Below are 23,883 nucleotides of genomic sequence, written 5' to 3' on the forward strand. Positions count from 1 at the left end.
GTGGCGAGGGCCGTGGACGTGGACGTGGCGAGGGTCGCGGTCGTGGACGTGGCGAGGGTCGTGGACGTGGCCGTGGCTTCCACAGCGAGCGTGACGCCTACCGCACGGGTGCCGCCGCTGCTCCTGCTGTTGAGGCGCAGTGAGGTTGCTCAGTAACAAGCAGTGAATTTGGATCGTTTTATTTTCGAGGCTATTGCCTTTTTTTTGTCAGTTTTGTTTATTTGGGTTTAATGAGTTACATGCAGCAGCTTGCTCTGTCGTGAGGCATTCTATGTTTCTTCGAATGGATGCTGCTATTGGCTTGAGTTGCCTCTTTTTGTTCTTGTGTTTTTTTCCCCCTTCTTCTTTATGGTTTGTTGTCACCTAACCCATACGCACAGGCCGGTATATATCAGTAGTATTCCGCACGGTACTCATCCAGTTAGCAAAGGGGGGTGAAGAGAGAAATATTAGCAATAGAGTTTATCTACGGAGGCAATGCGTACTACAGTGAAGTGGTCAGAGATGCCGTCCGGTGGGGACGGCGAGTCTCCCCCCATTTACAGTCTCTGTTACAGTCCAACCGCAGACAACATTATGGTTGCTTCCGGAGTTCGGGTGTTGATCTACGACGCCAGCATGGGATCTGTCTTACGCTCCCTTAAAGGGCATACTGACACGGTGTACTGTGTTGCTTGTTCCCATGACGGCAAGTCCTTGGCAAGTGGAGGGGCGGATAAGACTGTTATTCTCTGGAATAACAAGTGGGAGGGTGTGTTAAAGTATCAGCACAAGGAATCTGTGCAGGCCCTGGCCTACAATCCCTCAACTGGGCAGCTTGTTTCTGTAGCGAGCTCCGACTATGGGGTTTGGTCCCCAGACCAGGCGAAGGTAGGGAAAAACACGCTGCCATCTAAAGGACTTTGTGCCGCTTGGTCTCGAGATGGAGAATCGTTGGCTATCGGGCTTTTCGACGGCACTGTTCTCTTGATTTCTCCGTCCGCCTCGGAGAGGGTGGTGATTAAACGCACCGCCCCTGTCTGGACACTCGCGTTTTCGCCCATAACCGAAAACGGTTTGGACGTCCTCGTTGTGGGATCGTGGGATAGACGACTTTCTTTCTACAACACCCAGGGGAATTCCATAAGCAAAGAGAAGGAACTTCCGTGTGACCCTTGTTGTATCTCCTTTTACGGAAAAGGTAGCTTCCTGCTGGTGAGTGGGAGCGACCACAAGGTGACACTCTACACAAAGGACGGTAACATGCTTGTTAATGTGGTCAATGCCAATGACTGGATATGGTCGGTGCATCAGCGCCCGGGCAGCCCGCAAGTTTGCTGCGGAACAAATGACGGCAACCTCAGCGCCATTGAAATTGCTGTGCCCACCGTGCACAGCATCTACCATGATCAGTATGTTTACCGTGACAAGATGACTGACATCGTCGTCCATCAGCTAACACTAGAGAGGAAGATACGTATTCCTTGCAATGACTACGTTCGCAAGCTGGCTATGTACAGAGATCGTCTTGCAGTACAGCTTCAAGATAGAATTGTCGTGTTTGAACTTTACTACGATGACGAAAGGCAACTACGGTTTCAGGATATTGCACATGTTGGAAAAAAGCTGGAGTGCAATCTCCTCTGTGTAACATTCAACGCCGTCCTTGTATGCTTTGAGCGGCGACTAACCATGTATGACTTTCAAGGCAATAAGCGCAGAGAGTGGGCCTTTGAAACTCCTGTTCGCTACATAAGAGTGGTTGGCGGCGCAGAAGGAAAAGAAGTTCTTTTAGTTGGACTAAAAAATGGGGCGGCGTTACGCGTTTCCATCGACAATCCTTTCCCCACAACATTGGTGAAGATCAACAGTCCTATTCGCTGCCTCGACGTTAGCTGCATGCGCGGCAAACTGGCTGTGGTTGACGAAAACGAGTTACTGCAGGTATTCGACCTTCGAAAAGAAAACGAGGTGTTGTTCACAGAAACCGGCGTGCTGGCCGTCGCATGTAACACGGAATATGATGACATGATTAGCTACACCACATCGGTCAACATGTTGAACATTAAAACAGGTTCCCTCCCTCCCTATCAGCAGAAGATACCAGGATTTGTCGTAGGTTTCAAGGCCAATCGCGTCTTTAATCTTAACTCCACAGTGATTGACGTGGTGGAGGTGCCGCACTCGCATGCCCTCTATCGCTACGTGGAGAAGAAGGACTTTGATTCTGCCTATCGTATTGCGTGCCTCGGTGTCACAGAAGGGGATTGGAAGATGCTTGGGATGCATGCCATGACACAACTACGGTTGGACATCGCACGGAGGGCATTTATTCGGATTCATGAAGTGAAGTTTGTTGAATTGCTTAATCGGTTGGAGTTGGAGCGGCGTCAAGGCACTGCTAAGGAGAATTCCGAAAATGACGCTCTTCTTATGGGAGACATTATGGCATACCAGGGCAGGTATCAGGAGGCGGCAAGGTACTTCCTGAGAGCGGGACAAGAGAATAAGGCCATTGAAATGTTCTGTGACTTAAAAATGTGGAAGGAAGCCAAAAAAATTTGCAGCAACGAAAAATACTTGAAGGAGTTGATTTTTCAGCAGGCTCGGTGGGCGGAGGATTCCCAGAATTACATCGAGGCTGCATCCTTGTATCAAGCCTGTGGGGACGCAGGAAAAGCAATTGCCATGACGCGTTTAGCGGGTCAGCTTGACAAGTTAATGGAAATGTGTAGAGCACTGCCGCGCTCGGAAGTGGCTCTCATCACAGAATGTGCTGAATACTTCAGGAAACATGACGCAAAACAGTACGCATTGGAAGCATACGAAAGGGTGGGAGATATTCGCTCCGTTATCGCTCTTCATGTGGGGGTGCAGGAGTGGAGAGAGGCGTTTGCCTTTCTTGAGCGTTACCCCTCGTACATCCGTGAGGTGTATGTCCCATGGGCGACTTGGTTGGCGGAAAATGGCAAATTTGAGGAGGCCCTCGAGGCGTATCGACTAGCCAAGTGGCCGAGGGAGGCAGTTCGTGTGACGGAAGCACTTGCAGCGAATAGCGTGGTGTGTCGCAAGTTTCGTGATGCTGCCTTTTATTACATGCATCTTGCCAGGGAGTGGGGGGTGTTGGAGGATGGCCAACAACTGACAGAGGCGCAGTGGGCAAAGCGAATGCAGCTTAGCGCGGAATGTGTCCGTCGGGCTGATATTTACTATGCCTATCACTTTGTCTATACCTACGCAACGCAGCCGTTTCCGTACGACGAAGTGGTACTGTTCAATTTATCCAAGTATGTGGTGTCGGTGCTGAGCGGCGCTGTTGTTCCGTTGAATGTGGGGAAAGGCGAAGTGCTCTACACGCTCGCGCGTGTTGCAAATCAACTGAACATGACCCGCATATCGCGTGTGGCGCTTGAACTGCTTCAGGCTGTTGTTCTTCCCATAAAGGTCACGGAGCAGGTTGATGTGGATAGTCTGTTGATACGCAGCAAGGCCTACACGGACAGGGAAGATCTTCAAGACGTATGCTTCCGCTGCAAGCAGGCTGTGCCGCAACTCACGAATCCGGGCGATCGGTGCCCAAACTGTGCCCATCCTTTTGTCCGCTCCTTTGTAAATTTTCATGCTCTTCCCCTCGTGGAGTTTACCTTGTCGAACGAGCTCGGCGATGCGGAGGCAGAGCGCATTATTCTGGCTGGTTCAGGGCGCAAGGCGGCGGAAGCAAACAACGAGAACGGGTATAGAAATGACAGTGGGTGGAAAGCGGACACCGGCGCCGATGTGATTACGTTTGCTGAGGAAGAGGACAACATAGATGCCATGATAGATCAGCAAATGACTGCCATGGGACGCGCGTCCGCCACTGGGCGAGATCCGTTTCAAGCGCAATTGGCATACGTCACACGACCCGGCAGACCAAACGCCGAGTACCAGCCGTTTGTTGCGAACGCTGAGATGCTTCGTCGGATGCGTCGCGATGAAGTGTTTATCGTAAAGGCTGGCTTTGGAACACTTCCAATGCAAAACAAATACTACCGCGTGATGAACCGCAGTGTGGGCATCGTCCTTTGCCCGGGGTGTCAACACTTCTTCACGGAAGACGAATACGAGTATGAATGCATGAAGGGAAGTGGGTGTCCGCTGTGTCGTCATAGGATGGGGCGGCAAACGCAGCGCTCAGTAAAGCGGATGCTTTACGATATTCTGGACAGTGAAAAATAGTGCAGCCGAAGAAGATTGGAGAACGCTGCACACATATGCAGATGCATGGAAGAGAGAAAGCGAGGGTGGGGGGCGGATGAAGATGCACTGGTGGGAGGACTGTTTAGAGAATCTGAGGGAGTGACATGGAGAAAAGTCTAGTGGTATACATATATGCATTCTCTGTATGTGGATGTCTTGTGCGTCGTTTACATCGTCGTCTCTCGGTTTACTCTTCCTTTTCTTCCACAACGGATGGCACCGAATTTAAATGGCCACGCGTACGCATACCTTTGTGTTCCCATTTGCATCTTCTGGAAAAGACGTCTTTTTTTTTTATTATTTTCCTCTTCTCTTCTCGGTGTTCTCTGTTTTTGGGTTCCCGTGTCCCTTGCGTGCTCCTCAACACAATGCTGAAGGCAGGTGTGTGTGTGTGTGTGTGTGTGTGTGTGTGTGTGTGTGTGCGCGCATGCGTGCTTCACTGTGGTGGTAAGAGGTGCAATGCTATTGAGGTCACTGCTCGTCGTTGCGGTTTTTCTGTCAGTGCTTGTTCGTGCTGGCGACAGCGAGCCATACGAGGACAGAGCCACAGACTGGGTGGAGGATGATCCGATCGACGGTGCGCTGAATGGGCAACTCTTGTCCTCGCTTGGACTGCCTCTGCGTGTGCGGCTGGCATCACCAAAGGAGGTGGAAGAACTCATTTGGGTAATTCGCTTCATGGATGTAAAAAGAGGCCAGTGTCCGCGCCTCAGTGCGTGGGAGGAGCTGCGCATGGTGTTCGAGGCAGTTGCGCCGGAGGACGTCTACGGACTGCGGCGCCTGGGCGCCCTGCAGCGTCTGCTGTCGGGCACGGAAACGCAGGAGGGCGCCGATGGGGCGGAGAGGCCGGGGCAGATTGAGTTGACGTTGCCGCAGGGCGACGATACTCTTCAGGTTCACGTGAGCGACATCGTCCTGCGGCATCGGCCCGGTGAGCAGCCGCTCTTGCAGGTGGACCTGCTGGCGCTGCTACTGCGGCAGATGCGGGAAAGAAAAAGGCGGCAGATGAAGCGTAACGTCCGAAAGGTGGAGGAAAATCATTTGCGGTTGCGTCTTCTGCACCAGGTGAGCCTCCGTAGGGGGCGGCAAGCGGGTCTTGAAGCTGCCCTTGAGCGTGCCGAGCGGTTGGCCATGCTGAAGCAGAGCTCCGAATGGCAACGAAATCGTACCGAATACGCGACGCGTGAACGTCCGCTGATTTCTCTTGTAGACGCAAAGGCAGCGGGAGACTCCCCTTCTGCAATTCCCACAGAACGATGCAAGAGCATCCGTCACGCCATACACACATTGCAGAGTCAACGCGTAGTGCCGACTGAAAGACGTATGCGCTACCTTCGCGAGGAAGAAAGAAAGACGTGTGGGTCCGTGCTGCATTCACTTGTAGACCTCTCCCGCCACTACAAGAGGGAGGTGTGTAACTCCCATTGCCCTTCCTACTGTGAAGCTGTTGAGCGATTTGAAGCTTGGATGAGGTTTAGCGGATCTGTAGTGTCTGTAGCCCAGTTGCATGCCTTGTACCACAGCGTCCTCTTGCACAATAGCAATTTCAACGATACGGCGGTGAACTATCTCTCCCTTCTCCGTGAACTTGTCCTGGATGACGTGGATCGGGGTGTGTTTTCTAACTGTGCCGAGTTGTGTAGTCCATCTGTGAATTTGCTTGCGGAAATGAAATTCTTCGCCGGTGTGCTGGATATTCTTGATGACGCACCAGAGACGAGCGCGGAAGTCAAGGAAATAAACGCGGTTTGGTGGGGTCGTGCCCGACAGGCGTATCTACGCATTTGGGCCGCCTCACATGCTGGTTCACGACGGGCCACTGCCGCCCTTGCCACGATGAAGGAGCACGGAATAATGTCCCCGCGACGGCGTCGTGTGGCGGCCGTGTTGCTCTCCAATCTGTTGTCGGAGAGGCACGCGTACTTTTGGAAGCAAGTCATGAACAGAGAGACGCAGCCCTCGGGGAGGGCGGCACCGTCGGCGCAGAGACTGTTGCGGTTTGAGCGATTTTTTGCGGTAGAAAATAGCTGGAGTGTCGTCAATGAACCGTTTCTCACGCGTATTCAAATCAAGGCGTTTACTTCCGAAATTGATGGTGACGAGGAATACGATATGGAAACCGGCAGAGAACCCGGTGAACTCCCCCGGAGCGTCTTTCGACACCTTTTCTTGGGGCAGCTGCACATTGCCGGAATTAAAGGTGTTCCACGCGATTTAAAGCGTGCGGAGTGTCTTTTTTTGCTACTGCTGCGAAAACTACAATACACGTGCGACGTGACACACCCAGAGGAATTGGATGCTTCCTATTTTGCGGAAGACGGCAGGGGTGGCGCCTGCGAGGAACACCTTGAACAGTTGTACTTGCTGCGTGAAAGTGGAATCTCCATGGGACCCTGTGGATTTCGCAATGAATCGTATGGATCAAAACCGCACCCAAGTTTGTGGCGAATTACACGTTCAAAGAAGGTACACGAAGTAGTTCACAGAGTGTTGGTGTTGCTGTCTTATGTTTATCTGTTAAACGGACTCCAGTATGATATGGCTGCCAAGTATGCCTTTTTGGCTCTGGAAGTCAGCGCTGCGTCGTTTTACGCCGCAATGGCCGATTTACCTGCGGATGCAGCGAAAGATTTTGCTGTAGGCAACACTAGTCGTAATGGGAATTTTGAGCTGTTGAAGAATAAGGGTTGGCCAGCGAAGGAGCTGTACACACATGCTGTGCGGCGTCGTGCGCCCCTGGATTCATTGTTTGACTTCACGAGGTCTGGGTTTTTGCTATCGGAGAGTCTTGTGCTCTTTGCCATGAGTGCATTTCGAGGCGGCGTGGTGGCGCAGCGAGACATTTGTTTCACCATTGAACGTTTCTTTGGTGCCCGTGCATGCGTAGAGAAAAGCGGTAGGGCCTCTTGCCGGACGCAATGGACCTTTTTTCTTCTTCGGGAGGCGTCGCGTCTGTGGGCAGACGAAGCAAGCACCCCTGGCGCTCTCGACCGCAGCTACCCATCCCCGCGCCTTGTTGACGCCTTCTTGCTTATGGCATCCCTGCTGAGGGGTGGGAAGATCACTGTGGAGGACATACGTGAGGGGGAACTCTTTAGTTCGCCTCAGTACGCTTCCGGTGGTTATCCCCCTTTTCATCCGTTGGAGAGTGATACCTCTGGTAGCTATAGTAGCAGGCTGCTGCAGGTTGCGAGAGAGGTGTCCCCCTTCGCGTTCCCGGGTCGTCGGGTCACGGTGTACGCTAAGAACTGGCACCACTTCGTCACTCGTGAGGTGCCCTTGCGAGACCTGCGCATTCTTCGCGCAGCCGCACAAAGCTTTCTTGAAGAGCACGACATAAACCCTCTTTTGGTGACCAGTGATATTCATGACTATGTCGATAGCGCGCGTTGGTCATGGTTGCAAAGGGTTTTTGGTACACTCTGGGATGCCCTTCTGTATCCATTCACGCAGACACAGCTGGAGGCTGTAGAAGACCAGCTGGCGAAGGAGCTGCTACCGAACAAAACTCTAGATTCCGAGCCTGTGGATGTCGCGAGCCGATTGACTGCCTCGGTGCTAAGTTCACGCCCCGTTCGGGAGGTGGCGATTGCTTTGCAGCTTCTCGCTGCGGCTTTGGTCTCCGGAGAGCCCGACGGCTTCACTTTGATCTTGTTGGAGGAGATGCAGCGCGGCAACTACCACTTGCACAGCTTTGCACGCTTCATCGCGGAGCATGTGTGGGGAAGGAGCTTGACGGAGGTATGGATGGAGGAGCACAAGGCGGCCCAGTGGCACCACGCAAAGCCAAAGACAATAGGACGGGGCCCTGTGTTTGCCATCGGCTCACGCATTCCCTTTTGGTACGCCGTGCCCGATTCGAGAATGGAACTCTTCGCGCAAATTGCCCTCAAACGTGTCAATACTCGGCAGCATTGCACCACTTCAAGCGGTCGTGTCTTAGCGTATGCAAATTGCACTTTGTCTCCGGAGGTACAGCATGAAATGTTCCACATGATGGCATTGTGTAGTGGGGTGGTGATTGATGCTGCTTCACGAAAGGGACGTCCGCTGGCGCCGCGGAGGCCGTACGATGGGATGTATTTTCCCGTGGGGAGTCCTCTCTGCCTCCAGCGTCTCCTGCAATATACAAGCTCCACGGGGACTTCGCCATTTGCTGGCCTCAGTGCTGCGGCTGCTGAGGTGTTGCTTTTGGATCTCCTTGTCGAGTTGACGGAGGCGCAGGCGCGTTACTACAGCCTCTCCCTCAACGGCCCGGGTGCTAGCAGCGGAGACAGTTCAGACGCAGCCGACGGCGACAAGGAGTCGACGTCGAAGAAGTTACGTAGGCACTTGGTGGAGCCGTGGAGACAATTAGGACAGGAGGCAGCGGAAGAGATCTCTCTGCCAGGAATTGGCGAGGGTGCGTACTACAATGGACGCTTGCACCGTGTCACTGGAACGTACTACGCCGCACGTATGCGTGTCTTCTACGCCAGGGCCAAACTATGGCTTTCTGGGTTCGTAGGTGTCGCGTGATGATGACTCGTTGTTTTTGCCTCTTTGTCTGTTTGTTTCTTCTCTATGACGCTCCTTAACGCAATAAAAAAAAATGAAATAAGACACAATCACCTTGCCGTGTAGCAGGTGCCTTTGCTGCAGTTTTGTGTCATGCGGGCATATTTATTCTGAGGCGTTGCCGTTATTCTGTCGGGGCTCAGTCACTTCTGTTCGTACTCATCATCGCCTTCTTGTTGCCTTTTTTTTTTCGTTTCTCTCTCTTCATTTATTGCGACAACCACACAACAAAACAATCCACGCCCCTCTGAACCTGGACGACCCCAGTAACGTAAGAAGAAGAATAATAATAGGCAAAGCTCTGCTGCGACGCCGTTTGTTACTCTAGTAGGTTACAGTTACCTTTTCTTCCGCTTGTGTCTGTAGGGCGTTTCTGTCAGGCCCTCTTGTGTGAATTGTTGTTTGCCATGGAACGTGTCACAGGTGTGCTTAACGACGCTGCAGAAAAGACAAAGCATGCCGCTGAGGCAGCCGTGGAGGGGACCAAAGAGAGCGGCGCAAGGATGAATTCAAAGATGAAGGAAATAATGGATGTCGAGAAGGAAAAGGCTGCCCTAAGGGAGGGCACCGAGAAGCTCAAGGGTTACACTGGGGGGGTACTCAACTGGCTAAAACAGTTGGTGGGGATGAAAGTGGAGAAGGTGGAGAAGGTGGAGGTGGTGAAGAAGGCGGCAGTGCCTCCGGGAAAGCCGGCTGTCGCCAAGCAGGAAAGTGTCGCTCCGAAGCAAGAGGTCCGGGCTGTTGCACCGCAGAGGTGGTACATTGTTGCAGGCATTGCGGTTTTGGTCGCGGTGGGCGTCTCCGGTTGCGTGCTATGTATGAAGGCGCGAAAGAAGAGGGAGAAGCAGGACGGCAACGAAGAACCGCAGAAGCCTAAACCTTCGGCCTGAGCTTGAAGAACATACACACACGAAAGAAAAAAAAATCTGAGGTGGCGGTTTATAGTGCGTTTCTTCGCATGTTTTTGGGTTTGGCTTTTCTGCTTCACTTCCTCCCGTCAAAATCATTGACTTGCACGCGAAAAGTGCCGTGTGTGTCTCTTTCGGGTTGGGTGATTGTTTTTTTTTATTTTCTCTTCTTAGGAAACCGAAAGGGGGAGACGGAGGGCTTTCGCCGCTTCTTTATCTTCCTGCGGGTTGGGGAAAAGTGGGTAGGGGCGCGTGTGTTCCTGTTTATTTTGTTTTTGATTTGATTTATGCTGTACTTAGTTCGCTGTTTTTGACGTTCATATATGCATTTATATATATTTATGTTTCCCTTTCTCTCTCTCTCTCTGTGTGTGCGTGTGTGGAGGTTGGTTGGCGTGCAGGATTTGACCGTCCTCCGCTGCGGCTCTGGATTCTTTCATCACCTCTCTACACCCGCTCGGATGTTGCCAGCTTCAACCTGACATTTATAATGCACACGTGTGAGGGGCCCTGATGAGGAAGGTGTCTTGTGTTCCGTGCGGGCTGTTGTGCATGCAAATATATTTAGTGTTTAGTGAAGTGCACCACGCACACTGGGGGAGGGAGAGACATCAAGAACGGGGTGGGAGATGGTTGTTTACCGGCAAACCGCCCTATCGTGCGATGGCGGATGCCCCGACTCGGTTGGAGGGGAAACCGAGACAGCGCAAATCGCCATATTGTATCTGACTCTCACTCCCCTTTTCGTTTTTTGTTTTCTTTGTTTATTCATTTTTCGCTGAAGGATATATATATATATATATTTGTGGTTAGTTCCTTGGGTAAGTATTTGGGGTGGGGAAAAGCATGGCGCGCGGAGACAGTGCCCGAGGGCGACGATGCGTCTGCTTGCTCGTCTTCACGCTGCTTTGCGCGCTGCGGGCGTCAGTGACGGCCGACTCCGCGGTGCTGACGGACCCGGCCACGGGGGAGGTGGTCTTGCTGACGCCCGGCAAGATGCACTCCTCCGTGGCCTCTCGCTCCCCCGTTGTGGGGCTCTGGCCACACGGGGACGGCCGCGACGACGACACCGCCTTCTTCAGGGCCGAGGATGACGCCTACGAGCAGTGGGTGGCGCGGAAGAGGCAGCGGGAGCGGGAGCAGCAGCGGCGACACGGAACGGGCGGCGGGGGGAAAGGGGGGGAGGCTACGAAAGGGACGCAGAGTAACTCCAAAAAGACGCGCAAGTCAAGATTGGAGAGGTTTTCAGCAGAGGCTGTGAGGACTCGTAATGCCGCCCGTCGTCAGCGCCTCAAGGAGCTCACGAACACCTCCCTGTTTGAACTTGCATGGAATGAAATCCGTGCCGATACGGATCTTCTGAAAGACTTCGTCTATGAGGCCTCATCCTTTGCTCCTCAAGAAGTTCCTGGAGCCACTCCCGAGGAGCAGTACTCTCACCTTCTGAAAACCGTGTTTAGACACACCTTGCGGAACATGACGCAGGAAAAGAGGAGTGTTTGGATCGAAAACTGGTTGTATGCCCTTCCTTACCCGATGCTCCTCGATGGGAGAACTGTGGGAAACGCTGAGCGGGAGGTGCGCAACATCAAGGAATATATGAGTCGGGTGGATTCAGCACAGCGCACGGCAAATGTGACAGAGAATGATGTTGGGAATGTTAATTATACCAAGCAACTGATTAGGGAGAATCTTTGCGGCTCTGCAGAGATGCTTAATGCGAGTAGAGCGGCACACAGGATGGTTATTGAGCTTGCGCTTCCGCTGCTCCCGCACTTTCGCCAGAGTGTCACCACTCAGCTGCGGGATGTCAATGCCCAGATCGTTGGAAACGACGAGTCGACGGCCCTCTTGCGTCAGCAGTTGAAGGAGTGGACAAGGCGTAAGAGTAACCTCAAGGCTTCTAATGAAAAAGTGACAAGGGTTGAATCTGAATTACGTCGCGCTGTGTACGGCAAGACCCTTCTTCCGGAGGACGCCTTTATTTTCTCCCTTGCTCTGATTGCCAAGTTGCGTCTGGGGCAGAACACGGGCATGGAATCTGTGGACGTGGCAACCGACCTTGGAACATGTGTCTCGCTCACCGCGGCTCAGGAGGCGGAGCTGAAAGCGGCCCTCTACCGCCCGTTTGGGATAGGCCTTCTGGCCGTGGCCACTCTGAGCTGGGCACTGTTAGGATCACGCGAGTTCTGGTTGAAGCGAGTGCGGCGGTCTTTGTTTTCTCTGCAACGCACAACTGAGGTGAGCGGCCACTCGCGTGGGAAATTTTCTCTTGTGCGCCTCTGCCTCCGAGTAAACTTGCTGATTGAGGCATGTGTCCCGTTGATAGTCCCAACCTTTTCCCTGTACGCCGCGCTTAACCGCAAAAACGAGGGGCCCTCTCTCTATCACGTCTTTCTATTTTCGCGCCCAGCACAACGGCTGATGTTGGCGGGCGTCGTTGTTGTGTTGTACCTCCTGAGTCTCATGGTGTTCTCCTTGATGGGTGCACTGTATAACTGTTCCTCCACCACCACGCCACGGCGGAAGCTTAAAAAGCCTTGAGGCATAAAAGTAAAGGGAAATGCGAAGGAAACGAGCTGGCGGGTTCGTGTGTTATCGGTAGTGCCCTTTCCCTGAGATCTGCAAAAGCGTCTGGTTGAGTGTGAGGCACTGCGGTGGTCGGACTCTTTGAGACGGGCACTTTCGCCGCCGCGTTACCTCCGCCCCCCTCTCCCCCCCCCCCCCACAAATTATGTGGAACAACGGGGAAACGCGGAACCAACTCCAGCACTCCCTCGCTCGTTCTCTCTTTCTTAATCGCTTGCTCTCTGTGTAAGATGGAGGGCCGCAAAAAAAAACAGGTGAAAAGTAACGACTTTACATGGCGGAATGTACTGCTTGGAATGAGATGAGGGAAATGCTGACTGCGCTGCCTGCTTTCATCCCCTTGCCTTTTTTCTTTTCTTGTTTTTCATTGCTCCGCCCGTGCTATGCGTAGTGAGCGCTGCTAGCGGGTGCGTTGCATGCGTGCTTCTTGGGTTCTGACGGATGTGTTCTCCATCGCGCTCGGTCGAAGCCACCCGAATGTGGCACGAGGGACGTACTCGGGCAGGCACGCACGGCAGATGGGGCGTCGATGTGGCCCAGCGCCGCACCACGTTGTTTTTCCGGGGGCCGTGGTGAAAAAAGAAACCACGCCGCCTGGAAAGACGACCGACACCCCCCTCGCTCAGATGAACGCGTCACTGCAGTCGACCACAAGCACGGGGGTACGCACAAGGGCGGTGGAGTTGGGGCTTGTCTCAGAGGAGGCTGATTCCGCTTTTGCGGAGTTGTGCGGAGGGGGCAGCTCCACCTCGAAGGATCCCTTGCTTGAATTTTTGGAGAAGAACGAAGAGGACGCCGCCCTCTTGCTCGCCATGTGGACCTCGTTGCGTCGCAGCTGTTTGCATGCCTCGGAGATATCGGAGTCCCTGTCGCTCACAACAAGGTGGTTTTTGCATCACCTCATCCGGATGCGCGCCATCGCGGCCGCGGTGCGGTTTTACCAGCGACTCTTGGCCCTGGGGGTGCAGCTGCAGAAGTGGGACGTTGTTCTGCTGTTGAGTAACTTGCCCTACGACCGGTCCACAACTGTGGCGGAGTCCCACTCCGAGGCGTGGATGCAGGAGAACCGCCCCTCGCGGTGGGCGGAGCGGCGGCGGCGCGAGCAAAGAGGACGCGGCGAGGACGTTACATTGACGCCCCACAAGCGAGCAGACACCGCGGGATGTGGGGGAGCGGGGAAGGACGAGGGGGGGCGTCCAGGCATGGGTGCGGGGGTCGTCACCCCCAACACCGCAGCGCCGTCCCAACCCACGTACTCCGCGTCTGGTGGCAGCGCCAGTGTTGCCCAAAGTAAAACGGATGGCAACACCGTTGGTGCGGTAAAGCAGCCGCATTCTCAGAAGCAAGATTGGGTCAGGCAGTGGCTTCTCTACGAAGCCTCGATGGGAAACATTGAATTCCCCGACGGCGAGGAGTGTGGTGGACCTGTCACGTGCGATGGGAGGTCGGATGCATCTCACTTTAGCGACGCCGTGGAGGCCGATGCAGACATGCTGCAGGATTCGCTGGAAGCACACCGTCTAATGGGTGTGATGGCCCAATTAAAACATCTTATGTTGCTACAAGATGCCGGCATTCTTGTTGCGACGAACAGGACGCCAAGTCCACATAGGTGTGCCATCAGCGTCGCTGGAGGCGCATCCGCTACAAGGCACCGTCGCTACTGGGCCGAGGCACTCCACCTTGCAGGCGTGTATGTGAGGTCCATTCCAGCAACACGGGATGCCACCTCGCTTCCTGAGGAACTTCTTGAAATCACACGGCGGGCCGTGATGTGCTCTCAATCCTGGAAAGTCGCCCTCCATTACCTTGAGCTGGCTAAGCGGCACGACGTCGCGTTGAGCAGAAAGGATTATGCGAAGTTTGTGCTGATCGCTGCGGAGGAGGAGCCATGGCGAAAAAGCCGTAGAGTCGAAGAATGTATGACGCACCACGTTCTCCCGCACCTTTCAAATTCAACCGCGGCTGGCTATGCGGTTCGGGCTCTATGGCTGGTGTACGCATGCTCCTTGAAATTGGATCGACCTGAGGACTACGTGGAGCTGGTTGGGAGCCAAGCAAGGAACCTCCCTGCAGCAATAAAGGAGGCCATCATGTTTGCTAAGCTTGCGGTCTCCCATCTGCATATTGAGGTTGATCGATACCGGGCAGAGGCTGCGGCTCAAGAGTTACTTGCAACCTCGCTTCGAAAGGGTTTGTTTTCAACGGTTGGTGAATCCACACCGGAGAATTCCCCTTCTTTACTTACGAAACCGAATGAGGAAACAGCACCCGATTCCTGCACGGGTGAAATTCTTTCAGAGTGGTTAAGAGACTCTTTATTCCTGGTTTGTATTTCTCTCCCCCGTGTTATTGCTGTGGCGCCTATTCTCGTGATTTCACAAGAAGACGCTGTTCAACTTACTTCCTTCCTGGTGGACGTATTATACAGCCGCATGGGGGTATGGGAGATATTCTCCAAATTGTACTTGGGGAAGGCCGAGGCCTCTGCACGTCGTGCCCCTGAGAGGTCGTCTATCGCCGCTTCCATGGCTCTCTGTGTGCTTCGCGTCGCCCTGGCGTTGTGTGCGGCCCACGGCGAGTTTGCATCACGACAACGAGGCGTCGTCTTGCTTACCCCCAAGCAGCTGACGCTTCTTTTAGGCATGGGAGTGGAGGCGTTGGGCGCCATCCCTTCTCACGCATGCGGCAACGCGGAGTTGCGATCCGTCATGGCGAGTTTGGCGCGCACGGCTGTCCGGCTGACAAAGGAGGTGTGCCGGCTCTTCGACCTCAGCCCCGGTAGTGAGAGGCTGCTGTTTGGTGTCGCCTCGGAGGAAAAGGTGGGGTCGCTCGTCCTCATGGTCCGGGTTCTACTGCTCCTGCACGCAGACGCGCCTGGGCGACGCTTCCCGGTAACCACGCAAGTCTTTCTTCGTTCTCTTTTCCGGCCCAACAGCGGCTTGGGAAAACAAGTCCGACGTTCCCTGCAGCAAAAGGAGGTGGATCAATTAGACGCTCTTTTGTACCGGCGCGCTCATGCGAGAACCAGTGCTGAAGGTGGTTCTCCTTCAACCCGGCGTCTCCAGACCTTTTCTTCCGAAGACGTTGCAAGGATTGCGGCGACAGCAGAGATGCATAACTCGATTTATTCTATAGCCGTTCAACATGAAGGTGATTCCTCTGCCGTGGAAGGCGCACTCGGCTCTCGTCTTCGCACAATGCAGTCGGGTGAGGCTTGCTTACTGTTGCATGTTGCCCTTCACCATCTGCGTTTACGTCCTGGAACTTTTGGGATGGCGTTTTTCCTGAAGGTGTTGGAGCGCCTTCGCAGCGGCGCAACGAGTGAGGCCCATGGTTCATCCTTGTGGCTAAAGGCCATCTCGGTGTATTGGGACGCTGTGGAGCACACTGCAGCCCATTCAGGTTCCCTCAGTACAGCTGGTGTCAGCAATAGGAAGAGGTTTCAGGAGCATGAAAGAGAAGTTTTGTCGGCGTTCCTTTTACCGATGATGCAACTTAGCATGGCGATGAGAAGGAGGGACCTGGGCTGGGTTTGGCTGGATCGCTGGGCTTCTCTTTATACACCTGTGGAACGCGACACATGCTGGGCGATGCGTAATGTTCAAGCACGATCGACTCTTCGTGACAGGCGTGGTCTGCATATGTGCCTTGAACTCGTTAAAAACGAGTCGAAGAAGGCGGCAATGGAGGGGACGCTTGTAGAATCACCACCAGCCCCAGTTACATCGCTTCTCTGTGAAGTTGCCGTGAGACATGCGGATTGGCGAGAGGCCTTGGAGAGTCTGCTGCAGCCCTTTGTTCATTCTGCAAGCAGCGGAAGCCCCGTTATACCGTTGCCAAGCCTTGTCTCTAGTTCCGCGTTGCGGATTCTCTGCCGTGCTCCTACTAACCTCTCCAACACCGCTCTACGGCTTAGGACGATTCAGGGGGAGCAGTGGGATCTTCAAAGTGCCAATGGGCTTCTGTTGTTGCTTCTGCGACAACGCCGGTGGAAGCTTGCTCTGCAGCATGTCAAGGAGATGTATCCGTTGCTGGACGGCGTCACTGACACGCCGGCAGGAAGCACAAGTAGCTGCAGCACTAGTAATATAACGGAGAATAATAGCAAGGATGAGGAACAGATGAAGGTGAATCAGGCATTGTTTCTTCTTTATGGTTTGCGGGCGTGTGCCATTGGTGGATCTGGCGAGGAGGCCGCACTGCTGTACGACCGTGTCAAGGCACTCTTCACAAAGACGAACTCCGATAGCTCACTGGAGAAGACGAATAATAACGGCTCTGCAACGCAGCTGGAGGAGTTGCTTTTCTCCAGCTTTAACCCTGATGAGGTGGCGACAAGCGTGTCTGCCGTAGGGGATGAAAATGCTCGTCTGGGTATTATCACGGGCCAAGCGCGTCGCTACTTCCTTCGCGCCATGACGAAGAAGAGTTTGACTTCTCAAGGTTTGCGTAAGTAAAGAGATGTGTGTTTGTGCAGGACTTTTAACGCATATCATTGTATTTATTTGTTTCTGTGTGTTTATGGGTGTCCGTTTGGCGTTGTTGACCACCGCTTGACTGCATGGAAGCGCATGGGGAGAAGCATCTCATATCGCTGCGGTTACTGACTGCTGCACTGCTGGAGTGCACACACACACACACACACACACCCAGAGCCACAGAAAGAGAGACATGGCAGTGTGTCAATTCCAGGCGAAGTAAATGGATGTCATTGCTGCTGTTATTTTTCTCTCCTCCTTTTTTTCTCTCTCTCTTTTTTTCCTACTGTTGCCCCCCCCACCTGCGAGGGAAATAGGCAGCGACACCCGCATGGCCCACTCACTGACGTGGAAGGTCCTAGGCCCTGAGGAGACGCAAAAGTGTCTCGCGGCGCCTGATGTGCCCTCAATTCGCTCGGTGCTGAAGGCATTTGACGAGTCCTGTGACGGGCAGTTCATCGGTGCATCAAACTACAACGAGGGACAAGTGATGATTCTTCTTGACATGCTTGCCCACCTTGTTCTTTTCTGCAAGTCGCATTGCATGTCAGCAGAAAAGGTCAGCACGCTCGTTGGCATCGCCAGCAAGCTTCATAAAGAGAGCATGTCAGGTGGGTACACACGGGCTCAGTCGTATCATCGGATGCAGGATCTCATGATACAGCACAGCGTTCCACGTCCACCGTTTTCTTGCGGTGTCTTTACCGTACGAGACGCACAAGCTATTGATGAGTACATGCTGCAGTCGTATTACCGCCACTACAAGATGTACGTTTATGCCTTTGTGCCGCGACAGGTGGCGAATGTCCGCTGCCTAGATGTGAGTCATATACATCAAATACCGCCAGTTGGCCTGCCGTCGCTAGTCACAGCCATTGGCGATAATGAGTGGCGGTCCAAAGTGGAGGAGCAGCGGCGCGGCGCTGAAGCGCAGACAATAGAGGAGGAAGAAGTTGCCTCGGATGCATACGAGCAGGAGAGGCTACGGCAGCGGTTGCTTACCGACCCCCATTATAGTGACGGTATCCGGGAGCAGCTCGAGAGCATCAAGAAGGATGTGACGTCCAAGGCAGTTGACCGCCTGGATGAGATCGAGGCAAGGCTGCTGGAGATTGAGAAGAAAGTGATGGAAGCCACTGCGCCAGATACCAAGGAGGGAAAACGTAAGAAATGAGCTTCTCTGCATCGGTTGAGTAGGATGTTGGGATGTACAGAAGAAAAGAAGAAGAGTAACTTTTCCCCCAATTCCTACTTTTTGTTCTCTCCTTCAGAGCGTGTCGCCCACCGACCCAGACAACGGGCGGGTAGGAGAGGAGGAGTTTTTTTTGTGTGTGTGTTTTTTTTTCACTTGTATCTCACGCACCTGTATGTATGGGTGAATTTGTCACTCAAAAAAAAAAACGTCTTTTCTGTCGTCTTGTTCCCTTGCCGTTTTCACTTTTCTCCCTATTCTCTTTTTTTAATTATATTATTGCGGTTTGTGATTTACCCGTTTAGAAGAGTTTATTTGTTTTTGCAACGTGGACCGTCATGCTGAAGCGTGGGTGGCGCCGGGTTGCCCTGGGCGCCGTGTGGGGGGTCAATCCGCTCTTAACTTCAAGGCGACGACATGCAACGGCAGCACTGCCGTCGGACGTAAGTGCGAGCCCGCGCCGCGTGCGACTTGTTTCGTCTACGTCGACCTTTGGCGCCGGGGCAGAGCCACTGCCAGTTGATGTGGATGCGCCATCGGCCGATCCAAACGATCCCTACGGGCATCTGCGTATCTACCGCAAGGATATGGTGTCAGACGTCGGTGGTCGTGCGTTTCAACTCAGCGTGGATGTGCCGCTAAAAAAGTTTGTGGATTTCTTTAGCGATTTTGACGGTAAGCGATGCAAACTGTGCAATGAGAGTTACATGCAGTGGCACAGCCATAGCGGGGTGATTCCCCATTCAGGGCGGGAGGCGCTGATGCTCGAGATGGTGCGTGCTTACTGTGGCACCCCTGAAGAGATTGCCAGGATGTGGTGGCACCGCCTCAACACCTCCACCGTATTTAATCGTATTCCTTCCCTGAGCCATGACAACAGTCATATCCGTAAGCGTCGGCTGCAGTATCTTCTTCAGTTTTTGAAGGACCGGGATGTTATTCGTGACACCTTTAATGTGCAACAGAGTGCCGGAGGCGCTGGTCGATCCTGGGAATTTGAGCGCCTGGAGTGGATTGGAGACAACGTGGTGAAGTACGTCTTTAATGACCGCTTCAATGTCCTCTTTCCAGTGCGTGAGGGTGGTATCCGTGGTCGCTTGGGCTACGCGCAGTTTATGATTGACGGCAATGATGGGCTGGCGAGAGCGTATGACCATCTTGAGTTGCAGAAGTTGACGCTAAGCGATCGCGTTGTAAGCAAATTCAAGAGTGATGTTGTGGAGACGCTCTTTGGGGAGCTGCAGTTGTTTTTGTGGGCCTCGGAGACGGACGTTGGCACCACCTACTTTGCCTTGCCCTTTACTTCGGAGATGCTGCCTCTCAGGGCGCTGGTGTGGCACGTGATGGAGGAGCTGGCGCATGTCATGTTCATGTACCACGTTGACCACATCCTCGCCGCAATTCAACGCATTGTTCGGGAGCATCAGCTGCAGTTTATCCGCGCCGATCCGTCCCTCCGCGGTCACACGGACCTGCAAAATGAGCTGGCGAGCACCTTGTACGCCAAGCGGAGTTTGACAGGATCGGGAAAGCTGACGCCGACAAAGATTTCCCCCAGTTCGCGCTTCAAAGACGGTCTCGCCGCGCTGTACCACGAATCCTCTAATTACGAGGGGTTTAAGCGTGTGAACGCACTCGGCGGTCTTTTGCCACGTCCCTTCTCCCGCGAGGAACTATCGGTGACGCCGTCCTTCCTGCCGCACCTGCAGAACGATGAGGCGATGACCAGCCGGGTTCCGTCGGGCTGGTGGTCAAACCTGCTGCGCGCGACGGAGGAGGAGAAGGAGGCGGTGGAACGGCAAGAAGTGCTTTCTTCCCCGCCACCACCATCGCCGCATGCCGCCGTGACACCGACACCACAACCGCGCTCAGACACGGCGGTCAGTGCCAAATTAAACGTGCCGGAGCTCAAAGATAACCATTTGGTGGCGGAGTTGGTATAAGTGAAGAAAAGCTACTTTTGTTGAAACATTTTTGTTGTCGCTGGTTGTGTTGGTGCGAGGAGGCCTCGTCGGCGCCTTGTCAATTGCTGAGTCTGCCATATATATCTTATTGACAACGGTGGTGGTGAGTTGTTGTCCTCCGCCTCTGATTCCTCTGTCGTTGTTATTGCTGCTGCTGCTGCTCTTGACTTCCTCTGCGCATCTCTCTCTCTCTCTCACACGCACACACACTGAGGGTGGGTTAGGGTGTACCACGATTGGGCGCCAAGGGTGGTGCTGTTTCTCCGGCGCGAGGAGGCTCCCGGACGCTGATTGCCGCTAAGCAACATTTTCATGTCTCAATCGAAAACTCAGGACGGGCAGGAGGAGGCCGCCAGTGCTTCCCCGCGTGCCGTTCTCAAGACAAGGACGGCGTTTCAGATATACAAGACCGACGGGGCGCCAGGGAGTGCCGCCGCGTTTAGCACACTTCCTAGTGACGAGGTGCTGCCGTATAAGATAAAGGCCGACGAAATGACACTCGTGTCTGCTCTGGACGTCGTGGAGGCTGACGCCGGTGACAGAAGGATGTACGGGCCCGCCACGCTACACCTGGTGGTTAACTACCTGTCGGACCTTCTCTCCTTCATCCCGTTGGGTGGTCGCTCACACGTCTTGCCGAAGGTCAGCATAAACTACAACGCCCTTCAGCGTGCCGTGGCCCTGTACGGGGCCACAGAGGCCGTGGAGGGGGCACTCACGCAGCTCGCCATAACAAATCCCAGCGCCTCTGAGGTGCCCATTCGCGTGATTTCGTACTTTATGGATCATTTTAGCGTCATTGAAAAGTCTCTTCGGCAAGAAATGCGGGACTCAGGGGAAAAGGTGGGGATGTTTACAAAGTCCACCGCCCCTGCCCCCGCGTTGGCGGCCGTAGGCGATACGAGCATCAATGATGTCAACACTTCCGTCTCCTCAGAGACAGCCTCGCGCAAGCGCCTGGCCCCCTCGCGGGAAGAAACATCAGCCGCGGGTGAAACAGAAGAGGCCAACGCGGCAGCACCAGTTAAGAGAATAAAAACAGAAGGAGGCAAGAAGGCGTCTGGTAACGTCAAGAATACGAGTACGCAGTTCACCTTGCGGCGAATGTTGTATGGCCGCCTGCGAATGTTAACAAGTCAAGAGAAGAAGGTGGTCACACTGCTCAATCAACTGATTCAGGTTCTCGGCCAGGTGTATGCGGCGCGGTACAATACTCTGCTGCCCGTATTTGCACTGCTGGAAAATAAGGTGAAACAAGCACAAGAGATCATTGATGCGGAGCGTGCTGCGTTTCAGTCCAAATCCGAAAACACAGAAAAATCATCTGAGCCATTTTTGGAAGTGACTTTGGAGGGCATTCTACAGGCGATTCAACACGCCTCTCATCTTTTTAAAACCGATGAGGAATGCCGCTATGAACTGGATGAGGATTTGCTTCACCCCATTGCACATGCCTGTATGACGGAGGTTAACCGGATTGAGGGATTTACCACGACGCCTTTTGAAGGACCATCAAAAGAGGCACTTGAAGCCAAAGCCAAGGCGCGTGAAGCCGCGCGAGCAAAGCGAGAGGAGCAGCGCACGAAAGCCCTTGAGAGGGCAAGGGCGAAGGAAGATTTGGAGGCAAAGAAAGAAGAGGAGCGAAAGCTCATACGTGCCCACCTAGGTGAATTGGACCCGACGAGCCTCGTGGAGGACACGAGTATCAAAAATCCCGTTAAAATTGCTTATGTCCGTTACGGTAAATTGCCGCTGGAACCTCCAGAAGAGTATGAGCGGGCCCTCTTTATTTGGGCTATGATTACCTCGCTGCCCAGGCCCTTGCATCTTTCACAGATGCCGTTTAATTTGTTTCTAAAAGGTCTGTTGTCGGATGAGGGGCGCGACAATGGGCTTATGGAGGAAGTTGTGCTTGCGCTGCTAGATGTGGCCATGGAAAGTCTCCGTGCCTCCAATGGTCCGAAAATCTCCACACGTGGCAAGGACTGGTTCGGCAGCATGGTTGAGTTCGTGGCGGTGTCTAGTGGTAACAAAAAGACTCGTCCGCCACCTCGTCCGAAGGCAACTTCGTACGATGACGATGAGGAGGAGGAGGAGGAGGATGATGATGATGAAAGTGACGAGGCGGAAGAGGAAGAGGACAGTCAGAGCGCGGAGGAAGGAGGAGGAGGAGGAGGAAGGTGCAGATGCGGATGGAGCGGAAGCCGCCAGCTCCAATGAGAAGGAAAACGTGGAAAAAGAAGCGGAGAATGAGGAAGTGCAGGGACAGCGTGGTGAAAAGGAAGAAGAATGTGGGATAGAGAGCCTGGATGCGAGGATAAAAACCACCGTGGAACACGTGGCGGAGCTGCGGCAAATGGCCGCCTGGGGTAACGTGGACATGGAAGACCGTTTGAATCTTTTGCAGTACATGGTGTTGGAGGCGCTTAGCTCCCCCGCAGCGCAGGAAGAGGCGGAGAAGGTGAGGAAGATGCATGAGGAGATGAAGTTAACGATGGAAAGGCGGACGAAGGAGATCCGGGAAGGTGCCCATAAGGAAATTACTTCCCTCCTTAAGCAATTTTCGTCCTCCTCGAAATCAGCGAATGACAGCTCAGAAACGTATGAAGCAAAGCGAGAGAAACTCTATGAAGAGATGGAACAGAGGCTGCAGCATGTTGTGAATGAATACTTGGGCATACAAGATGGCAAGGACGTTGGGGCTCTCATCTGCCCACTCGGCATGGACCGCTACCGACGGATGTATTGGCGATTTCCATTCGATCGCCATATCGTTGTTCAATCTATTTCTGCCACCGATACTAATTTTCCCATTCTGCCTGAGCCACGCGAACTCGTGGTTCAGAGCGTGAAGGATGCGAGGGCCATGTTGCTTGATGACTCAGACGAAATTGAGCACAATTCCAAGGACGCCAATGGCAACGTTCACAAGAGTGACAGTGATGAAGTTCCACAGCGAGTATGGGGTGTTGTGCCGCCAGAGTATTTAGGCCACTTCATCGAGGGGCTTGACCGACGGGGCATAAGGGAGGCGGCGCTTCGACGCTCGCTGGAATCAATTCAGCCGTATTTGCTTAGTTTGAGCGAGCCGCCGGTGGGACGTATGACCCGGACGCGTTCCCACACCTTCGGCTATTTCAATAAGTTGAAGCTCGAACTGTAGCCGTGATTGAGAGATAGAAACAGAGAGAGAAAGAGGCATTTCATACTGAAGTGGAAGGGAAAGAAACGCGATACGCAATTACTTGCAAGTGTCGTGTTTTGATGGTGGTGGTGTTCTGGGGTGAGTGACACAGCGGCCAACAAGTACTTCTCCCAAGCAGAGCAGCACTTGTTTGGGTGGTGCGCTTTGCGCGGGCGCGGGCGCTCCGCTTGTTGTTTTCTTACTATTTTCTGCTGGAAAGGGGGAGAGATTTCCTTGGGTCTTGGCGAAGATGTGCAACATGCACATCCAAGCCGTGCGACAGCAAAGTAACTGGGGCGGTGCAGCCCACAAAAGTGGGGAGACCTTCTCTTAAGAGGAGTGTCTGGCGCACTCCGTTGTCGTTACAACAGAATTCGTCTCGTGATTGATAAATTTGTCTGGCAGCATCCTGCTGTTTCTGTGCCAAATCACCTGCTTCCTGGGCGTATGCTTATTTGTTATTTTGTTTTATGTTTGCTTCGCTTTTTTCTCCTCTTTCCCTTCCCTTCCCTGCCCACTCGCACGAAAGGAAGGAGGAGCTATGCGGACGATTGACTGTGAATTCTCCCACTTCGCGGTGCACCCCGGCCACGGCCGCCGCTACGTGCCCTTCGCGTTCCTGTCGACGAAGCCCGTCCTGACGTTCGCCCGCCCCAAGTGCTTTGCCATGTACATGCGAAAGAAGAACCCGCGCTTTGTCCCGTGGACCCGCACCTACCGCCGCATCCACCGCAAGCTGAAGGTTGACCGCGTCGGTCGTCGCCGCGCCGCCCGTGCCGTGAAGACGGAG

General features: G+C 53.8%; 9 protein-coding genes across 9 annotated transcripts, besides 8 other annotated features; all 9 read left to right on the forward strand.

Moving 5' to 3' along the window:
- The first annotated feature begins 8 nt into the window (after positions 1-8).
- Positions 9-76: a microsatellite.
- A 401-nt stretch (positions 77-477) lies between these two features.
- On the forward strand, positions 478-4,197 carry Tco025E_04885 (intraflagellar transport 122-like protein; the record flags this gene model as incomplete). The annotated part of the gene is made up of 1 exon (XM_029371790.1): positions 478-4,197. The coding sequence occupies one exon, from the start codon at positions 478-480 to the stop codon at positions 4,195-4,197; it is 3,720 nt and encodes a 1,239-aa protein (XP_029228080.1).
- Positions 4,198-4,599: 402 nt separating this feature from the next.
- Positions 4,600-4,640: a microsatellite.
- Positions 4,641-4,677: 37 nt separating this feature from the next.
- Positions 4,678-8,736, forward strand: Tco025E_04886 (uncharacterized protein; the record flags this gene model as incomplete). The annotated part of the gene is made up of 1 exon (XM_029371791.1): positions 4,678-8,736. The coding sequence occupies one exon, from the start codon at positions 4,678-4,680 to the stop codon at positions 8,734-8,736; it is 4,059 nt and encodes a 1,352-aa protein (XP_029228081.1).
- Positions 8,737-9,182: 446 nt separating this feature from the next.
- Positions 9,183-9,665, forward strand: Tco025E_04887 (uncharacterized protein; the record flags this gene model as incomplete). The annotated part of the gene is made up of 1 exon (XM_029371792.1): positions 9,183-9,665. The coding sequence occupies one exon, from the start codon at positions 9,183-9,185 to the stop codon at positions 9,663-9,665; it is 483 nt and encodes a 160-aa protein (XP_029228082.1).
- A 759-nt stretch (positions 9,666-10,424) lies between these two features.
- Positions 10,425-10,460: a microsatellite.
- Positions 10,461-10,468: 8 nt separating this feature from the next.
- Positions 10,469-10,486: a microsatellite.
- A 43-nt stretch (positions 10,487-10,529) lies between these two features.
- On the forward strand, positions 10,530-12,227 carry Tco025E_04888 (putative 3-transmembrane protein A13; the record flags this gene model as incomplete). Its single annotated transcript, XM_029371793.1, has 1 exon — positions 10,530-12,227. One exon carries the CDS (start codon positions 10,530-10,532, stop codon positions 12,225-12,227), a length of 1,698 nt encoding a protein of 565 aa, XP_029228083.1.
- A 155-nt stretch (positions 12,228-12,382) lies between these two features.
- Positions 12,383-12,410: a microsatellite.
- Positions 12,411-12,688: 278 nt separating this feature from the next.
- Positions 12,689-16,732, forward strand: Tco025E_04889 (uncharacterized protein; the record flags this gene model as incomplete). Its single annotated transcript, XM_029371794.1, has 1 exon — positions 12,689-16,732. One exon carries the CDS (start codon positions 12,689-12,691, stop codon positions 16,730-16,732), a length of 4,044 nt encoding a protein of 1,347 aa, XP_029228084.1.
- Positions 16,733-16,901: 169 nt separating this feature from the next.
- Positions 16,902-16,935: a microsatellite.
- A 65-nt stretch (positions 16,936-17,000) lies between these two features.
- Positions 17,001-17,036: a microsatellite.
- A 48-nt stretch (positions 17,037-17,084) lies between these two features.
- On the forward strand, positions 17,085-17,927 carry Tco025E_04890 (flagellar associated protein; the record flags this gene model as incomplete). The annotated part of the gene is made up of 1 exon (XM_029371795.1): positions 17,085-17,927. One exon carries the CDS (start codon positions 17,085-17,087, stop codon positions 17,925-17,927), a length of 843 nt encoding a protein of 280 aa, XP_029228085.1.
- A 356-nt stretch (positions 17,928-18,283) lies between these two features.
- On the forward strand, positions 18,284-19,888 carry Tco025E_04891 (putative RNA editing complex protein MP61; the record flags this gene model as incomplete). Its single annotated transcript, XM_029371796.1, has 1 exon — positions 18,284-19,888. The coding sequence occupies one exon, from the start codon at positions 18,284-18,286 to the stop codon at positions 19,886-19,888; it is 1,605 nt and encodes a 534-aa protein (XP_029228086.1).
- A 333-nt stretch (positions 19,889-20,221) lies between these two features.
- Positions 20,222-22,129, forward strand: Tco025E_04892 (putative nucleoplasmin-like protein (NLP); the record flags this gene model as incomplete). The annotated part of the gene is made up of 1 exon (XM_029371797.1): positions 20,222-22,129. The coding sequence occupies one exon, from the start codon at positions 20,222-20,224 to the stop codon at positions 22,127-22,129; it is 1,908 nt and encodes a 635-aa protein (XP_029228087.1).
- A 136-nt stretch (positions 22,130-22,265) lies between these two features.
- Tco025E_04893 (putative nucleoplasmin-like protein (NLP)) lies at positions 22,266-23,072 on the forward strand (the record flags this gene model as incomplete). Its single annotated transcript, XM_029371798.1, has 1 exon — positions 22,266-23,072. One exon carries the CDS (start codon positions 22,266-22,268, stop codon positions 23,070-23,072), a length of 807 nt encoding a protein of 268 aa, XP_029228088.1.
- Positions 23,073-23,080: 8 nt separating this feature from the next.
- Positions 23,081-23,107: a sequence feature (GA-rich).
- The last annotated feature ends 776 nt before the right edge of the window (positions 23,108-23,883 follow it).

Source organism: Trypanosoma conorhini (assembly GCF_003719485.1).
Source record: "Trypanosoma conorhini strain 025E chromosome Unknown Tco_14.4_contig_00265, whole genome shotgun sequence".
Taxonomy (NCBI): domain Eukaryota; phylum Euglenozoa; class Kinetoplastea; order Trypanosomatida; family Trypanosomatidae; genus Trypanosoma; species Trypanosoma conorhini.